General features: G+C 36.0%; 1 protein-coding gene across 1 annotated transcript in view; it reads left to right on the top strand.

The window, feature by feature from the left end:
* The window catches only part of LOC311300278 (NACHT, LRR and PYD domains-containing protein 12-like), a 156,343-nt gene that overhangs the window by 36,821 nt on the left and 102,014 nt on the right, over positions 1-17,508 (top strand). The window contains exons 7-10 of the mRNA XM_084424466.1: positions 575-748; positions 3,171-3,344; positions 7,504-7,677; positions 8,294-8,467. Of these exons, the coding sequence (XP_084280592.1) occupies positions 575-748; positions 3,171-3,344; positions 7,504-7,677; positions 8,294-8,467 (696 nt within the window). The remainder of the gene's footprint in view (positions 1-574; positions 749-3,170; positions 3,345-7,503; positions 7,678-8,293; positions 8,468-17,508) is intronic.

The following is a 17,508-nucleotide window of genomic DNA, read 5'->3' as shown; positions in this document are numbered from 1 at the left end:
TCTCTGTTGATGTGTCTTAATTTTTTTTATAGATTGTTTGTCTGTAAAGGGTGAGAGATCTCGTGAGCCATAGGTTCTCAACCACTGGTGTATACGAATCAATAGATTAAATTACGTGACCATTTCACGAACATTTCATGACTGGATGATGTAAAGACGTGACAACCGTGTTCATATACAGATATGTTGATTATTTTTGGGTACTTGCATAAAAAAATTTATATTCGGTTACACTTTATTTTAAGGTGTCACTGGTACAGTGTAATTATATTTAAGTACTGAGTAATATTAAGCAACTACATGCACTTACTATAGGGTAAGGATAGGATTAGGATTTGGTTGAGGGTTAGTTGCATGTAATTATGCATAATTTACTGTTATTACTATGGTAGCTGCATGTAACATATGTAACAAGGACACTGTTAAATAAAGTGTTATCGAATATTCTTGCAATTTTTATGATATGGAAACTAACCTGCTGTGCCATGGATTAAGTCTCTGATTGTGAAGTTCCTGCTTATCTGAGCTGTAGATCCTGAACTGAGAGACTGAAGAGTGTCATTGTTCTCTACAGGTTGTATGATTGTGGTGTTACATATAAAGGCTGTGCTGCTCTGTCTTCAGCTCTGATATCAAACCCCTCACACCTGAGAGAACTGGATCTGTCATGGAATAAAGTAGGAGATTTAGGAGTCAAGCAGCTTTCTGATCTACTGCAGGATCTACACTGTAAACTGGAGAAAATGTGGTAAGATTTTATCCACCTTATTCCTGACGAGCTTACTGCGTTTTGAATTATGGTTGGCACTTCCAGTTTGGGCAACTTCTATTCAAAAAGACTGAAACGAATCATTTCAAATCAAGGTTGCCCTACAAATAAAGCTTATCTGTCAGTTTGACTCAATGAGCTATCAGTTTTCTTTCATGTTTTATTTAAGAATAACATGAGAATAACTAACACATGGTATTTTGACATGACATGTTATAGGCTAACAAGAATATCTATGACAAGAGCTCTTTTTAGTCACTGCATTCTTTTCCTCATGATTATTTTATTTTTTCCTTTTGCATTCCGCTGTAATAGTATGAAAAAGGTCAACATATAGGCTACTGCACATTTGTGGTCTGTTCTCCCTATTTAATTTACAATATATGCCATTGATAATTCACTGGAATGCACGAAGAATCTCTCTTTTTTCTCCCCAAATCCTTACGTCTCTTTCCAGGTTTGTTTTCACAGGTAAATATAATTTATTATTTGTCAAAATGACTGAAATCACTTTGAAATAGTATCACGCAATGCTAAAGTAAATATATATCCTATGTATATATATATACAGTATATTTTTTTAAGGCAACCTATACAGATTACCACAGTGATATTTAACCATCCGATTTTGCTGTGGAAAGATTCACGCTTTTGGGGTTATTCATGGTCTGTTGAAAGTACCTTGTTGATGCTTTTACACTTTTAAAAGTACTTTTAACGTTCAATGGTTGAAGGGTGAGTAGAATAATGTAATGTCATTGTACACAGTTTAAAAATATATATTATTGCGTCCATAGAGCTAGTATTTCACTGATTGTTTACAGCTTAACGGAAGTCACACCCATAATTCGCGCAAAGCACCATGGGGTGCAGGAATTATGTGGATAAAAGTCTCAACGTTGTCTGTTTCTCTCCTGTGGTGAATAATGATATACAAAAATAATATATACAAAAAAAGTTGACCATCAAGTAACTGAAAAGGATGTTTAATCTTCATTAGATTCTTTCCAAAGCTTCTGAGCTCATTTTTCTTTTGATAGTTTTTGATAGTGTTTTATGGTACGTATTTCTAGACACCTTTAACCTTATTTTGATTATTCTCAGGTTAGGTAAAGTACATCAAATCTGTCCTGAATCATAAGAATCTGAATTTTCATACTCACAATCTAAAGGTCAGAAGACTTCTTCGTGGTCTGTTCAGTATTTTAGAAATCAAAGACTTTTGGCAGGCGAGCTTCTTAATTTCAATTAAGGCGAGACACTACAGGTGAATAGGGTAAAATTTTTAACTAGCAGATATCACCATGAAACTTTCTCAGTTGATTACCTACATTAAGATGAGAAAAAAAAATGTATTACAAGTTTTCTGTAATTTAATGTTTAAATATGTAAATTATGCAATATCTATTTAAATATGCGCTAATTTGCATATATTTAAATCTGAGTATTGGATAAAGCCAGGTTAAAAATTATTTTTTCATTGTTCACATATTAGATGGGAAAAAAATTACAGAGGGATTTATGGATATCTACTTTTGTTATCCTGTAAATCAGAATATACTGTCAATAGCCTTAAAAAAAAGATTTTCGCCATGTTTTTTGGAATAAAATGTTAAATAAATCAGGCTAGGAATAATATATTTACAAATCCCTCTGTAAATGTCTTCATAATATAACTAGGTACAAGACTGGAAAGTTTGGTGTATATAGGTGCTACTGAAGTGGAGATTTCGGACTTGGAGTAAGAAAGAAAAGTCATTTTGAGAAAACGGGCTTTAAAAATGTATCATCAGCCAATAAGATTGCGCATTCAGCCCTTTTACTTTCACGATTGGTTGCTGATAAAAAGGAAATGACCATATTTGGATCCGACAGCATTGTCCAGGAGAGAGAGAGCTTTCCAGCGATGCATGTGATTACAGGGTGCAGACAGCGATCGTGGAGCAGCATGTTGATTAAGAACGCCAACTTTTGTTGATTTTATGAGAAATCTACAGACGCAAACAGACAAAGTGTAGTAAAATAAAGACCTAAATGTGTATTTCGGACTTTTTTTCACCACAAGTCTGAAAGAAGACATGTTATTGAAGACAAATATCCAAAAAATCTCAAAATTGACAAAAAAAAAAAAAAAGAAGAAGATGTTTTTGCCTGCCGTGTCTCGCTTAAATATAGTTTTATTATTTACAGGTTAACTAGTTTACAAAAAGTCATACTTGTAACAGGACAATTGCATATTTTCCACAACAATAGTTATAAGCATGATTGGATGATGTGAAGAGGTGACAACTGCTTTCATATACAAATCTGATGAGGAGAAAGGAGAAATTCATATATATCTTATCATTTATATCAGTGTTTCCTGAACTGAGAGACTGAAGAGTGTCATTGTTCTCTACAGGTTGAGTTCTTGTGGTGTTACAGTTGAAGGTTGTGCTGCTCTGACTTCAGCTCTGAGATCAAACCCCTCACACCTGAGACAACTGAATCTGACATTGAATAAAGTAGGAGATTCTGGAGTCAAGCAGCTTTCTCATCTACTGCAGGATCCTCACTGTAAACTGGAGATACTGTGGTAAGATTGTATAAAATGTCCCAACCAGTGGTGGCTGCTGGTCTTTCAAAGAGGGAAAGCTCATTTTCGTAAAAAATTGTCTATTTATGTATACTTAAATTCTGCCCTACATTCCTTTTCAAGAAAATGCTCTGTGACTAGGCGTCTTTTCCAGTGACTTGACCAGTGTCCTCTCAATGGCCAGCAGAGCTAGTTATAATTGTATAAATGTAATACTATAATTAAGGTATAAATAATAATATAATAAAGTATAATAATACTAATATAATGATAATATATTTTTTAATAATTTTAATAATATTTTTTTAATTATTACTACTAATAATATAAAAAAATACAATAAGTTATAATATAATAAAGGTATAAATGTATAATTGTGTGAAATGTATGATGAAAATTGGCTAGCAGTTTCGCCAAGCAAATACCAAGAAATAGGTTGCAGCAGTTTGTCTTTCGACTACACTTGCAAAATCCGCGATGGGACTGAGCTCTAATAGCTTCAGTGGCAGCGACTTTTTATAGTATGAAATCGCTGTCAATCAAAAGGAGATGCAGTCTTTTTCGACAGACCCTCCAATCATCACGTAGAAGCCCGGAGTCCAGGCAAGCCCACTCCTCATGGGCGGGTCATAGTCGCAGCATTTATCCAATGACCGTCTATTTTCGAAGCACTGAAAAAAACTGTTCAAAGCAGCCCCATTGAAGTCAATGGATGCTAGGCTTCAACAGGGAAATGCACTGTGACGCTACGGGAATCGAGAAGGAAATCGAGTCAGCCGACCTGCTATTTGAAGCTGATTCTGAACGAACTCGTCTTCGAGATGAACATGTTCTAATGCATTTTTAGTCATTAAAATGTTAACACAATAGTACATATTTGACCATCATTTTTTTCAAATTATAGGGGAAGCCGAGCTTTCCTTGCAGTTTCAAAGAAATCCCCACTGGTCCCAATATACTCCTCTATTTTAATGGTAAAAAATGATTGCCATAAAAAAAAATCTTTACTTTACTTAATCTTTAACTAAGAAACCCTGAGGTTTTTAATAAATAAATAGTTTTTTTAATAGGTTAAAATAAATACATAAATAAATAAAAATGAAACAAATGGCATTAATATGAAACTACAGAATAATTCACTTACACAGTGATGGAATCTTGCATGGTTCCAGGAAACCTACAATACAATGTTACCACATTTAAATAGTGCAACACTTTAAGTTACCCAAAACTCAGTACTTCAGTGACTTAAAATAGTCCCCCCCCCCCCCCCCCCCCAAAAAAAAAATCTGTTACCTCAAATACAAGTGAATTACTCTTATTAATATCAATTAATACCTATTTGAACATATATGACTCTTAAATGTACTCGTTCAAAACAAAATAACTTAAATTTCCGTAACCCCCTGGGGTCGGCTATCGCGCCGGCGCGATAGGCTCGTTTTTTTCCTTATGAGTGCAAAAAAAATATAAAAAAAAAATATTCATTTTTATCTTATATGCTTGTGTTATACATCAATCGATCCTGTTTAGTGTGTATTTTGTTTTTGTGTATGCTCATAATAAAAACAAAGTGTTGTGCTTTTCGCCAAATAAAGATGATGCGAGTTCTGCCTACTCTCCATCAGTGAAGTCAATTCTGAAACGCGTCCGAAAATGAACTGTAACTCAGCGAATACTCAGTCAAACAGGCATACAGACACACAGGCATGAAGCTTGAATTCTCTTCTTTTAAATGAAGTAATTTTTATAAAAAACTAATATTCACAGTTTATATAATATGTATGTAAAGAGAGAGATGTCAGTCGTTCTCATCTCAGCTAATTAAGTTTTAATGTGACTCCGTCTACGGAGGCCGCGCTATACAAATGCAAATGTGAGGCGATCCATACAAACCTGTGAAATGGCCACATCCGCTGGATAAGGCCAGTGACACACTGGATGCGTGGCGTAAGCGTCTCAGCTGTGTGGCATGTCCGTTTTTATTTCGGCTCCCATGTTAACAGTTTAGAGTTTGCACACTGCCTGTGTGAGACGCACGTCTCAGGCGCGGCACGAGCCGCGTGGAAAACGCGTGCATAACGCGTGCATGCTAGAAATAGAACCGACGCCTATTTTTCACGCGACACGCAAGCGTCTTGGAAGCGTTTCCATGCAAAATTGAATAGGAAAATCTGTTTATATGTCATTTTGACACGAATACATATTAATAAATGTCCTTTTGATGTTTAAAAGTGTCTAGGTTTTGACATAAATGCAAATATAAATGTAATTTTACAAAATATTAGCGATTTTCAAATACTGCTGTATTGAATGAACAACTTTTGGCAAACTCTATTGCTATACTGAGATGAGGAATATATACTGTATGTGTTTTGTCAAAAATAAAGTCACCAACTAACTAATGAATCCTTTACTTTGAAATACGTATGATAAAATGTATACTTTAGTTTTGAAAGACGTTGACTAGTTTTGAATAGATTATAAAGTATGTATGTGTATGCATATATATATGTGTGTGTGTATAAGTATGTATATATATATATATATATATATATATATGTGTGTGTGTGTGTGTGTGTGTGTGTATATGAAGAGTTCAGATGCAAAAGCCTCTAAATGCCATCTGAAATTTTCTTCAAGAATGATCATTTTTATGAAGCTTGTATATTTAAGTTAGCTATAGGTGACACACCTGAATGAATGGCTCATTAAGTATGCAAGGACATTGTCTCATCAGGTGTGAACTACTAAATATGTATGATGCTGTTGGAGCGTTTACGCCCCATCCGCATATTGGCTTTCCAAACTAAAAGTGTTTCACAAAACTTAAATCAATGTATCGTTTTATGTGAATGATTAGGCAGGATGATTTTCAAATCATTTTGAAGAAAAAACTCTAGGCGACGACATCCATTAGTCAAAAGTATTATTGCCACATATTTAGTATGTGTTTTGTGGCCTTATTTCAGAAACTTTCATTTTTAGTTTTTTCGATAACCATGCATAAACATTATTCTCTCAAAAATGAAAACATGTACATACATGTGGCTCACATATTATGGTAGTCCTTTTTGTGCTATATAGAGTGAATTTACACCTTTGCCATTAATATGTTTATAAGCAACTGAAAAAAGCACAAATGTCAGGGCATGTCAGAACATCTCAAGGACCCCAAAAACACCCCAGACCCCAGAGGGTTAAATGTAATCAAATGACTCTTAAACTGATTTGTTTCCCTAAACCGAGTCTTTGATAATCAGTTCACTCATTACAAATCTCGTTCACATATCAAAACAGATATTAAACACTCAATACCTCAATAATAAAAGAGAGAACCCCCAAACTTAATCTCTAAACCAGTGCATTTGAAATTGCCATGAATCGTTGGTGCACTTTTCCTCCAAACGATTTGATATTCAACAGAGCTCATTCCAACTGTACTGCATATGCATGTGTAATGCACGATGGCAGTCCAAGGTCCCGAATGTCTTCAAACCGAAACAAAAATAAGAATGGAACAATCTCAAAATGACGATGCCTGATGAATCAGTCCTCCATTAGGCGGTGGGTAGGTGAATTTCCGCCAGGAGCCCCAAACGAGTCCTCCGCTCTCCCTCGAAATTTCCGATCCAGTCCTCCGTTCACCGCTCGAAATTTCGTTACGAAACTGGTCAGCAACTCAGTTCGGACAGCGCAGAGAGGGGTTAGTCTCTGTCCAACGTAATGCTCATCCAACAACAAATGATCACGCACTCTTATATCCTTCCCCGATCTCTCTCTCTCTCAATCACCAGCAGCACATACTCTCATTGGTTAAGAGCAGGCGCATACAATTTCAACACATTTTTACCAAACTTAACATACACACTTGTTACAAAGCTTACACTGACAAAACTTTTAAGCAAACATTTTTTTAGAGAATAAAAAAAAAGAAAGGGAAAAAAAATAATACAAATATAAAACTTATTATTTTGCCAGTGTGTATTTTTTAATTTTCTTTATAGCCCTGAATTTTCAAAAAGGCTACACGAGTCTGAACCTTAGACTGGACCTGTTAATAGTGCCCCGTGGATTAAGTCACTGATTATGAAGTTCCTGCTTATCTGAGCTGTAGATCCTGAACTGAGAGACTGAAGAGTGTCATTGTTCTCAACAGGTTGTATGATTGTGGTGTTACAGATGAAGGTTGTGCTGCTCTGACTTCAGCTCTGAGATCAAACCCCTCACACCTGAGAAAACTGGATCTGACATGGAATAAAGTAGGAGATTTTGGAGTCAAGCAGCTTTCTGATCTACTGCAGGATCCTCACTGTAAACTGGAAATACTTAAGTAAGATTTTATAAAAGTCTCAACGTTGTCTGTTTCTCTCCTGTGGTGAATAATGAATGATATAGAAAAATAATAAATACAAAAAAAAGTTTACCATCAAGTTACTGAAAAGGATGTTTGATCTTCATTAGATTCTTTCCAAAGCTTCTGAGCTCATTTTACTTTAGTTTTTTATAATGTTTTATGGTGCGTATTTCTAGACACCTTTAACCTTATTTTGATTATTCTCAGGTTAGGTAAAGTACATCAAATCTGTCCTAAATCATAAGCATTTGAATTTTCATACTCACAATCTATTGGTCAGAAGACTTCTTCGTGGTCTGTTCAGTTCAGTTTTTTAGAAATCAAAGAATTTTGGCAGACGAGCTTCTTAGTTTCAATTGAATATAGTTTTATTATTTACAGGTTAACTAGTTTACAAAAAGGCATACTTGTTACAGGACAATTGCATATTTCCCACAACAATAGTTATAAGCATGATTGGATGATGTGAAGAGGTGACAACTGCTTTCATATACAAATCTGTTGAGGAGAAAGGAGAAACTGCTATATATCATATCATTTATATCAGTGTTTCCTGAACTGAGAGACTGAAGAGTGGCATTGTTCTCTACAGGTTGATAGATTGTGGTGTTACATATAAAGGCTGTGCTGCTCTGACTTCAGCTCTGAGATCAAACCCCTCACACCTGAGAGAACTGGATCTGACATGGAATAAAGTAGGAGAATTTGGAGTCAAGCAGCTTTCTCATCTACTGCAGGATCCTCACTGTAAACTGGAGAAACTGTGGTAAGATTGTATAAAATGTCCCAACAAAGTCCTCTATTTTAATGGTAAATAATGATTGCCTTACAAAAAAAATCTACTGTGAAATTACTAATAGGAATGATGATTTTAGTTTCATTAGTTTCTTTCCAATGTGTCTTACATTATTTTACAATATTAATGATAGATTAAACATGTCTGGATGATGTAAAGATGTGACAGCCGTGTTCATATACAGATATGCTGATGATTTTTGGGTACTTGCCTAAAAAATGAATATTCTTGCAATTTTTATCAAATGGAGACTAACCCGCTCAAGCAGTTTGTAGAAGTGGGTCTGAACCTTAGACTGGACCTGTTAATGGTGCCGTGGATTAAGTCTCTGATTGTGAAGTTCCTGCTTATCTGAGCTGTAGATTCCGAACTGAGAGAATGAAGAGTGCCATTGTTCTCTACAGGTTGTGTGATTGTGATGTGACAGATGAAGGTTGTGCTGCTCTGACTTCAGCTCTGAGATCAAACCCCTCACACCTGAGAGAACTGAGTCTGACTGGAAATAATCTAAGAGACTCAGATGTGAAGCTGCTCTCTGATCTGAAGGAGGATCCACATTATAAACTGGAGATGCTTATGTGAGTAGTGATGATTAAAACTGTTCATATTTCAATTTAAAGTTAATTTGGTTTCTTCTTAGTTTACCTTCCTTGTGATGGTGAATTACTCATAAACATGTTTAATAAGAGTTTGGATACAGGATTATAGATAAGCTTTAACAATAGTGTATCTCAGTATTATATTATAATCTCTCACTTAATCATCTAAGTAGTTTATTTTAGTTGTTCTAAAGTTGATAATGCAATAATATCGCACACATTTTACTGTCTGTGCATTACTTACAGGTTCTAGATGTTAGTCTGACCTTCTCTGGATCAGCTGATGGTGAATAAAAAGCCTCTACAGACACAATCACATTCAACAGAATCAACAGACACAAACCCCCAGTGATCATCACACACACATTGTGTAACTTTACAGAATGATCCAATCCTTCATCCAAAGTCAAACAAGCAAACTTTCAACCAGATGGAACTGGATAAATATTCTGAATGTTCAGATCCAATCTGACCTCTGACCTGTAATGCCTGAATCATAATCATACACTGTTTGTTCGTTGGTCAGAGGAGAACTGAGCGACTGAGTCTGGTTTCTGCCAAGGTTTTCTTCTCCATTCTGTCACTGATGGAGTTTGAGTTCCTGCCACTGTCGCCTCTGGCTTGCTTAGTTGGAGACACTTAATATTCAACAATATTATTGATCTGCATGCTTTGACTCCAGAGCACTCGTAGTTCTACGAAGATTTTCAAGTGCTACTTAAGCTACGATGCTTAAAAATTGGTGTCCTTAAAGGTTGGATTTTTCCTAATTTTTTTAATTAAGGCATTAAGTTCAATTTCCAAAAGATGATTTTTTATTCCTCTTTTTAGTCAACTTTAGCATGGGTGTCTAAACTTATGCATAGCACTGTATATATACAGTACCAGTCAAAAGTTTGGAAACACTACTATTTTTAATGCTTTTGAAAGAAGTCTCTTATGCTCATCAAGCCTGCAGTAAAAAATAATAATAAAAAAAACAGTAATATTATGAAATATTATTACAATTTAAAATAATGGTTCTCTTTTTTAATATACTTTAAAATGTAATTTATTTTTGTGATGCAAAGCTGAATTTTCATCAGCAAGTACTCCAGTCTTTGGTGTCTTATGATCCTTCAGAAATCATTCTAATATGCTGATTTATGATCAATGTTGGAAACAGTTGTGCTGCTTAATATTTTTTTATAACCTGAGATCCTTTTTTCAGGATTATTTGATGAATAAAAAGTTAAAAAGAACTGTATTTATTTAGAATAGAAATCTTTTGTAACAATATACACTACTGTTCAAAAGTTTGGGAACAATAACATTTTTTTTTTAAAGAAATTAGTACTTTAATTCAACAAGAATGCGTTAAATTGATAAAAGGTGATGGTAACGATTTATATTGTTAGAAATGTTTTTATTTTGAATAAATGCTGTTTTTATGAATAAATGCTGTTAACGTTTTACTTATCAATGAATCCTGAAAAAGTATTCCAAAAAATATATATTAAACAGCACAACTGTTTCCATCATTGATAATAACTGAGTATCAAATTATCATATTAGAATGATTTCTGAAGGATCATAAGACACCAAAGACTGGAGTACTTGCTGATGAAAATCCAGCTTTGCATCACAAAAATAAATTACATTTTAAAGTATATTAAAAAAGAGAACCATTATTTTAAATTGTAATAATATTGCATAATATTAAAGTTTTTTTTTTTTTTTTTTTTTAACTGCAGGCTTGATGAGCATAAGAGACTTCTTGCAAAAGCATTAAAAATAGTAGTGTTTCCAAACTTTTGACTGGTACTGTATATATATATATATTAGGGCTGGGAATCGATAAAAAAAATGTAACTAATTAATTGCACAATTTGCTGTAATTAATTGCAATTAATTGCATTTCCCCCAAGCTTGTAATCATCAATATTTAAACTTAGAATCACCTAATTAAATTAAACAACACCTTTACAAAAAGGAACAGAAAATAGCCCTATATTAAAATAATATTAAACATCAATATATCAATATATTATTCTTTTTCAATAATAAATCAACATAATCAATTTAACAGATTTTTTTTTTTTTTTACTAATTATCAAAATAAAATATAGTCATACAAAGCTATTATTAGGGGCGGGACGGCATATTTTCGGCCTTTTCAATAGCAGCCGCAACAGGAAATCATTAAAACGAGGCAAAAAAAAAGTGCTGCGTTAATTGTGTTATTTTTAATGCATTAAATATATATATATATATATATATATATATATATATATATATATATATATATATATATATATTGTAACAGCTTTAAAGGTGCTGTATGTAGGATCCATCAGCCTCTAGCGGTGATGTTTCAGATTGCAACAACAGCGCTCGTGCTCGTGAAAAGCAATAAAGTTACAACTGTAGTCTTTCACATCAGATAACGTTAGCAAATGGTCGGCGTTAGCTGGCGAACTAATGATGTCTAACTTGAGCCAACTAAAGCACAAAATCACAATATATTTTACATGCTTTGAAGTATTGTTAGCTTACCTGTCCAAAAGGATGAAAGCCAACTCAGGGTCTGTTTAAACTAAGCGGAGGTCTCTCCATAATTCAAACGCTCTGCCAATGTTGATCCGTGTTTTCGTCCTGAGTCGATCCGATTGACGTTTGGCCTGATGAGCTTCAGCAGATAAAAAATTGGGTTTTTTTTTTGGTTTTTTTTGGGAGTTTGTGTTGGAGTCTGTGTTGTGCTGGAGGCAGGTCGTTTTTTGGTGTTATCAGACTCCATGTCGTTAGCAATAGCTGCAGTGCCGTCGCAATAGACTATAAAACGGAGAGGCTCGGGAGCGCGCATGCTCGTCACATCCGGTGGATTTCGCAGAAAATCCGACCCGGAGACTTCACATAAAAATAGGAATACTGGCCTTCAGAGGTAATAGCAAAACGCGAAAAGTGGATCATTGTAATGTGTGATTACAACCCCTTCACAGACGGGCAATAAAAAAAGGATTCATTTTATAAAAAAAGTTACATACAGCACCTTTAACTCTGTTACCTTAGCGGTTATATTTCTCCACACCATTAGGGGGCGCTAATCATCTTTATAGATGAGTATTCAGCTAGGTACTATACCTGAAGAAGTAGGCAAGCATGTGGATAGAGGAAGCAATGGCTTTCTTGGGCTATTCCGTTTGACTTTATAAGGTCCTATGATTGAGGAATGTGTTTCCTTTTTGGTAAATCAGTAAGTAGTATGTTTTTTTTTACACATATTACCAAAACCAGAGTGTTCATGTATTTAATGTATAACAATGATATGGAGTGTGTTGAGCATTGGGCTATTCATGCTAATTGTGACCATGTCGTCTATTTAGATGGACATTTTTATTCCTGTGCTTTCTTTCATGGGTGAAAGTACTTGCTTCAGCTAACTTTCTGCCTTGTGGTTTGGTGCTTGGATCATGACGCTTGGACATTTAACGTGAGCACTAGAGGGTTTGGATTGCACTTGTGGAAGACAGGAGGAAACTTTTTCTATCTGCAACATTGGAATTTATCAAATTAAAAGTGCTGACTTTTGCAAGGACATTTCATCCATTACCCATCCATTATTGTCGGCTTCACAATCAGCTAAGTTTAATCATTCACTTTTCCAGTCCAGATTCCCCAAATGCTTAACTTTTCTTGTTTGATGACTGATGTAACTGATGTTTTCTTGTTTTCTACCTTGTTTATTATTATTTTTTATTTTATTTTCTGTATAGTATAAACGTTTGAGATTTTGGGTTGGTGAATACATTATAAGCTTAAAGCTTGGGTCTGATTCTCCAGAAATATATCTGGGTAAACCAAAGCAAACTAGTCTTTTTATCTATACCTAAGTTAATATCAAGCCTTGCCATCCCTACTCTGATATATAACTTAAGTCCAAAAGGGGTAATGGTTACAATATATATATATATATATATATATCCCTCTGATGGTCTTCGGTCACTTCTGACCGAATAATTTTCTGTTTTGAATTTTTAAAAATCACAGCTTCATCGGAAGGTTATGATACTTGGTGACTTTTCTGGGATTAGGTATGTGAATACAAAAAAAAATTGAGGTCATGATCCGAGCATGCTAAGTGGCCGTAAAAAAAATAGTCCCTTTCGTGGTCTTCGGTCAAAAATGACCGACCCATAGGAAATGAATGGGAAATTTACAAAAACGCAAAAATTCTCTGAACTTTTGACTGTACAATCTACAAATCGGCCACGATTCTAAAAAAAAGTACACCGCAATAAAGGGGTGACACTCTACAACATCAAGAGTGCAAAAAATTCACACCCACCCACACACACACACATACAAACACACTTTTATACACATACACACCAATAAATTCAGACTACAAAAATCTGTTTTGAATTTTTAAAAATCACGGCTTCATCGTAATATTATGAAACTTGGTGACTTTTCTGGCATTAGGTATGTGAACATACAAAAAAATTGAGTTCATGATCCGAGCATGCTAAGTGGTCGTAAAAAAATTAGTCATGATTTTGGTCTTCGGTCAAAATTACCCCTATAGGAAATGAATGGGAAATTGACAAAAACACAAAAATTCTCTACAAATCAGCCACGATGCAGAAAAAAAGTGCTCAGCAATGAAGGGGTGAAGCTCTAAAACATCAAGAGTGAAAAACATAACATAATTAATAATTATAATTAATATATGTATATATAATTAATATAATAATTATTAAAATTATTAAAATAATAATTAATAAAGTGTTATAAACCTTGGCAAAAAGTATTATTTGAGAATTTCTAAAAAAATACATTCAATCCACATCTTAAAAGTAAGTAATTTGGTCTAAAAACAACTAGAATTCACAAACATCTCCATTTAGAGCTATACAGGCATCTAGTGGTAAACCCATGCAATAACATGTTTTATTTAATTTTATGTTTAATAAATTGATTATTTTTTTTTTATTTTTTTTTTTTTCTGAAAGCCTAGTCTCTATTTTACCCGAAAATACTGCATAGAATTGTTTTTTTTTTTTTAAATCAAAAAAAAAAATGTATCATTATTTTCAATGGCAAAAAATGGACTATAAATATTGCATAAATATTAATAAGTTCAATCAAATTGTCTCAAAATTCTAAATTAAAAATAATAAATATTATAGAACAAAAATAAATTGCATTGGTTTTTACTGGGATGGAGAAAGTTTCATTTTTATCGTCACCTTCCTAAAATAATTGCCTAAGTCATTTTTCAGGTTTCTCAGAAAACACAAAAAAAATGAAAAATAACTTCAGAGGTTCGGTCTTCTTGATGCAGCTCCCATCTTGAAAAGCTTGTAAAATTGCCTTTTAAATTTTTTAAATTGCTTGTAAAATCTTTTGACTTAGGCCAAATAAAACGGCCTAAGTCACACTCTTGACATAGGCCATTACACTGCAGGGGTAGAACTGCATGATCTGTTCAACTGAGGATGTGGGGATTTTACCAGAGGTGGCCAGCATCATGAGGAGATGACTTATGCAAAAAAATAATTTTTGTCAAAAAATGACTTAGGCAATTATTTTAGGAAGGTGACGATATAATAAATATATACACTCACCTAAAGGATTATTAGGAACACCATACTAATACTGTGTTTGACCCCCTTTCGCCTTCAGAACTGCCTTAATTCTACGTGGCATTGATTCAACAAGGTGCTGAAAGCATTCTTTAGAAATGTTGGCCCATATTGATAGGATAGCATCTTGCAGTTGATGGAGATTTATGGGATGCACATCCAGGGCACGAAGCTCCCGTTCCACCTGTGGTGGATTTTAATTAATCAACTTTAATTAATCAACTAACATTTGTTTTTCTTGCAGGAACAACATTCATATGCTTTTAATGTTTTCAAACTCTTTGGGGAAAAACTTGTGACTTTGAGTGTATGTGTCTATGTGTATTAATAACAAAAAGGGGAAGTTAAACTAGACAGCCTGTTAGAACAAATTAAGTCATCATTAAAACCTTGTGATAAGTAATCACAAGATCAGAGTTTGCTTTACCTAGTAACAGAGGGGTTTGCATATGAAGAACCAATCAAATAGTGGGGAAATTATGTAATGCAGCCTGACATTTAAGCCATACCTCTATACTATTAAAACTGTTGTATATGTATTTTCCGGTGGGATTCTCAATGGAATTTGTCTGAGATCCTCCGGCCTTGCTTCTTGGGAGAGATTCCCTGAGAACTGCTCGGGAAGATCTCCTGGCCGTGATTAAAGCATTTAAAGGACATTTGCAGGTCTGTTTGTCAATTTATTCCTGCGCAGGAAGCTACTTTAGGAAGCTAGTTTAGGAAGTAAGTTAGTTTAGGGGAACAAGTTAATACTGAGTTTAGGGAAAAATCTACCCAAGTGGGGACGTCGATTTGGAGACGAGACCCAGGTAGTGAGACTAGATGAGATACCCAAGTGAGGGTGTCGCCAGGAGACGAGACTCAGGTATCAGGTACCCAAGTGGGGATGTCACCAGGAGACGAGACCCAGGTACAGAGTTGGGTGTCCATTTGGAGACACCCCAGATAGTTAGGTTCAGAGAAAAAATCTACCACACACCACATCCCAAAGATGCTCTATTGGGTTGAGATCTGGTGACTGTGGGGGCCATTTTAGTACAGTGAACTCATTGTCATGTTCAAGAAACCAATTTGAAATGATTCGAGGTTTGTGACATGGTGCATTATCCTGCTGGAAGTAGCCATCAGAGGATGGGTACATGGTGGTCATAAAGGGATGGACATGGTCAGAAACAATCCTCAGGTAGGCCATGACATTTAAACGATGCCCAATTGGCACTAAGGGGCCTAAAGTGTGCCAAGAAAACATCCCCCACACCATTACACCACCACCACCAGCCTGCACAGTGGTAACAAGGCATGATGGATCCATGTTCTCAAAGGAAATCATACAGGTTTGGAACAACTTGAGGGAGAGTAAATGATGACAGAATTTTCATTTTTGGGTGAACTATTTAACTTTATAGATTTCAACCATATTATTCCTTCTTGAGTCTCTTTAACAAAAACTTAGATTAACGTATGAATTGAATAGTGATTGTGTGACCTATGATGAGGGAACAACCAGTGATACCCTTGGTAGTACCATCAAATGATAGCCTATAGCGATGTCATCAGGATATACATACTCCGGTAGGCAGTGGCCCAACTTACCGGGTGACCACGTCGTGGTCCACCAGAATTTTTAGTTCCCCTTCGTCCTGGGAACTCCGACGTGTCGTCGGGGGAGTTCCCTGACGAATTGGGATCACGCTAGGGAGACCAATTGCCTACGAGTGAATTAAAACGAGCCAATGAAAATTGGCATGCAGGATTTGCATTCCGCAGCCCACCTACCAGCGCGGGTATAAAAGGCGGAAGCAAGGCATGCATAGTGCTTTTACCTTCGGAGCCGACCGATTGTGTCCTCTCTGAGTGAATGAGCTTTAAGATTGTATCTATCTTACGCTCTACGAGTCTGCTGTTTCGGGAAGGGATCTCTCTGTGTTGGCGTGACGGCGTTTCAGCGACCGCGCGATTTCCTGTCTGCCGGCTGCGTCTACACATTGTTAATTCAAAAGCTGTTTTCACAGCTGGTAAACGGTTGAGTGCGCACAGCGGGCTTGCAGTTTCCCCGCTGTGTTGCCGCGTTGGGTCCCTGTGTGCTTCAGCACAATAAAGAGAGTACTTTCTTCCTGAAAGAGCAACACGAGTGAAGATCGCGTCCTTTTCAGGATGACGTTTCACTCATGTGTTTCTGGATGCGATCGTTTCCTTTCCTCATTTGACGGCCATGTTCATTGTTTCACATGCCTAATCAGTGTGTGAGACTACGTTTGTGGGTGGTTCATGTTCTCTCATGAGTGCATGACCATGTCGGCACGTTGTTCGTCTCCCCTTTTTAAAGGCTCGAGCCGCTCAGCGTGCCGTGTGCCGTCGAGCGCCGGTTGACAGCGTGGGTTGTCACGGCAACCCAGCGCGCGTCATTCGGCGCTCAAGATGCGCGGTCAAGATCAAGACTCGCGTGCCTCTATGAGGTGAGTCCCTTTGCTTATTTCCCGATCTAGTTTCTCTTCTGGTGCACCAGAAGAGGGCTACTTTGGCGAATAACATTGGTGATCTGAGGGTTACAGTGAGCACGAACCACTCACTCCTCTAGCACATCGCAAACATGCTGAGACTGTGTACGTGGGTGGTTTGTGCTCTCTACATGAGAGCATGACCACGTCGGCACGTTGTTCGTCCTGCCTGAGAGCTTGAACGCTCAGCGTGCCGTGTCATCGAGGCGATGGCCACGTTCACTGTCTTGCATGCCTGGTTGACGGCCATGATCGCTGTTTCACATGCTTAATCAGTGTGTTGACTGCGT

The sequence above is a fragment of the Rutilus rutilus genome, assembly GCF_951802725.1.
Source record: "Rutilus rutilus genome assembly, chromosome: 11".
Classification (NCBI taxonomy): Eukaryota; Metazoa; Chordata; class Actinopteri; order Cypriniformes; family Leuciscidae; genus Rutilus; species Rutilus rutilus.
This window is presented reverse-complemented; position numbering and strand designations above follow the sequence as displayed.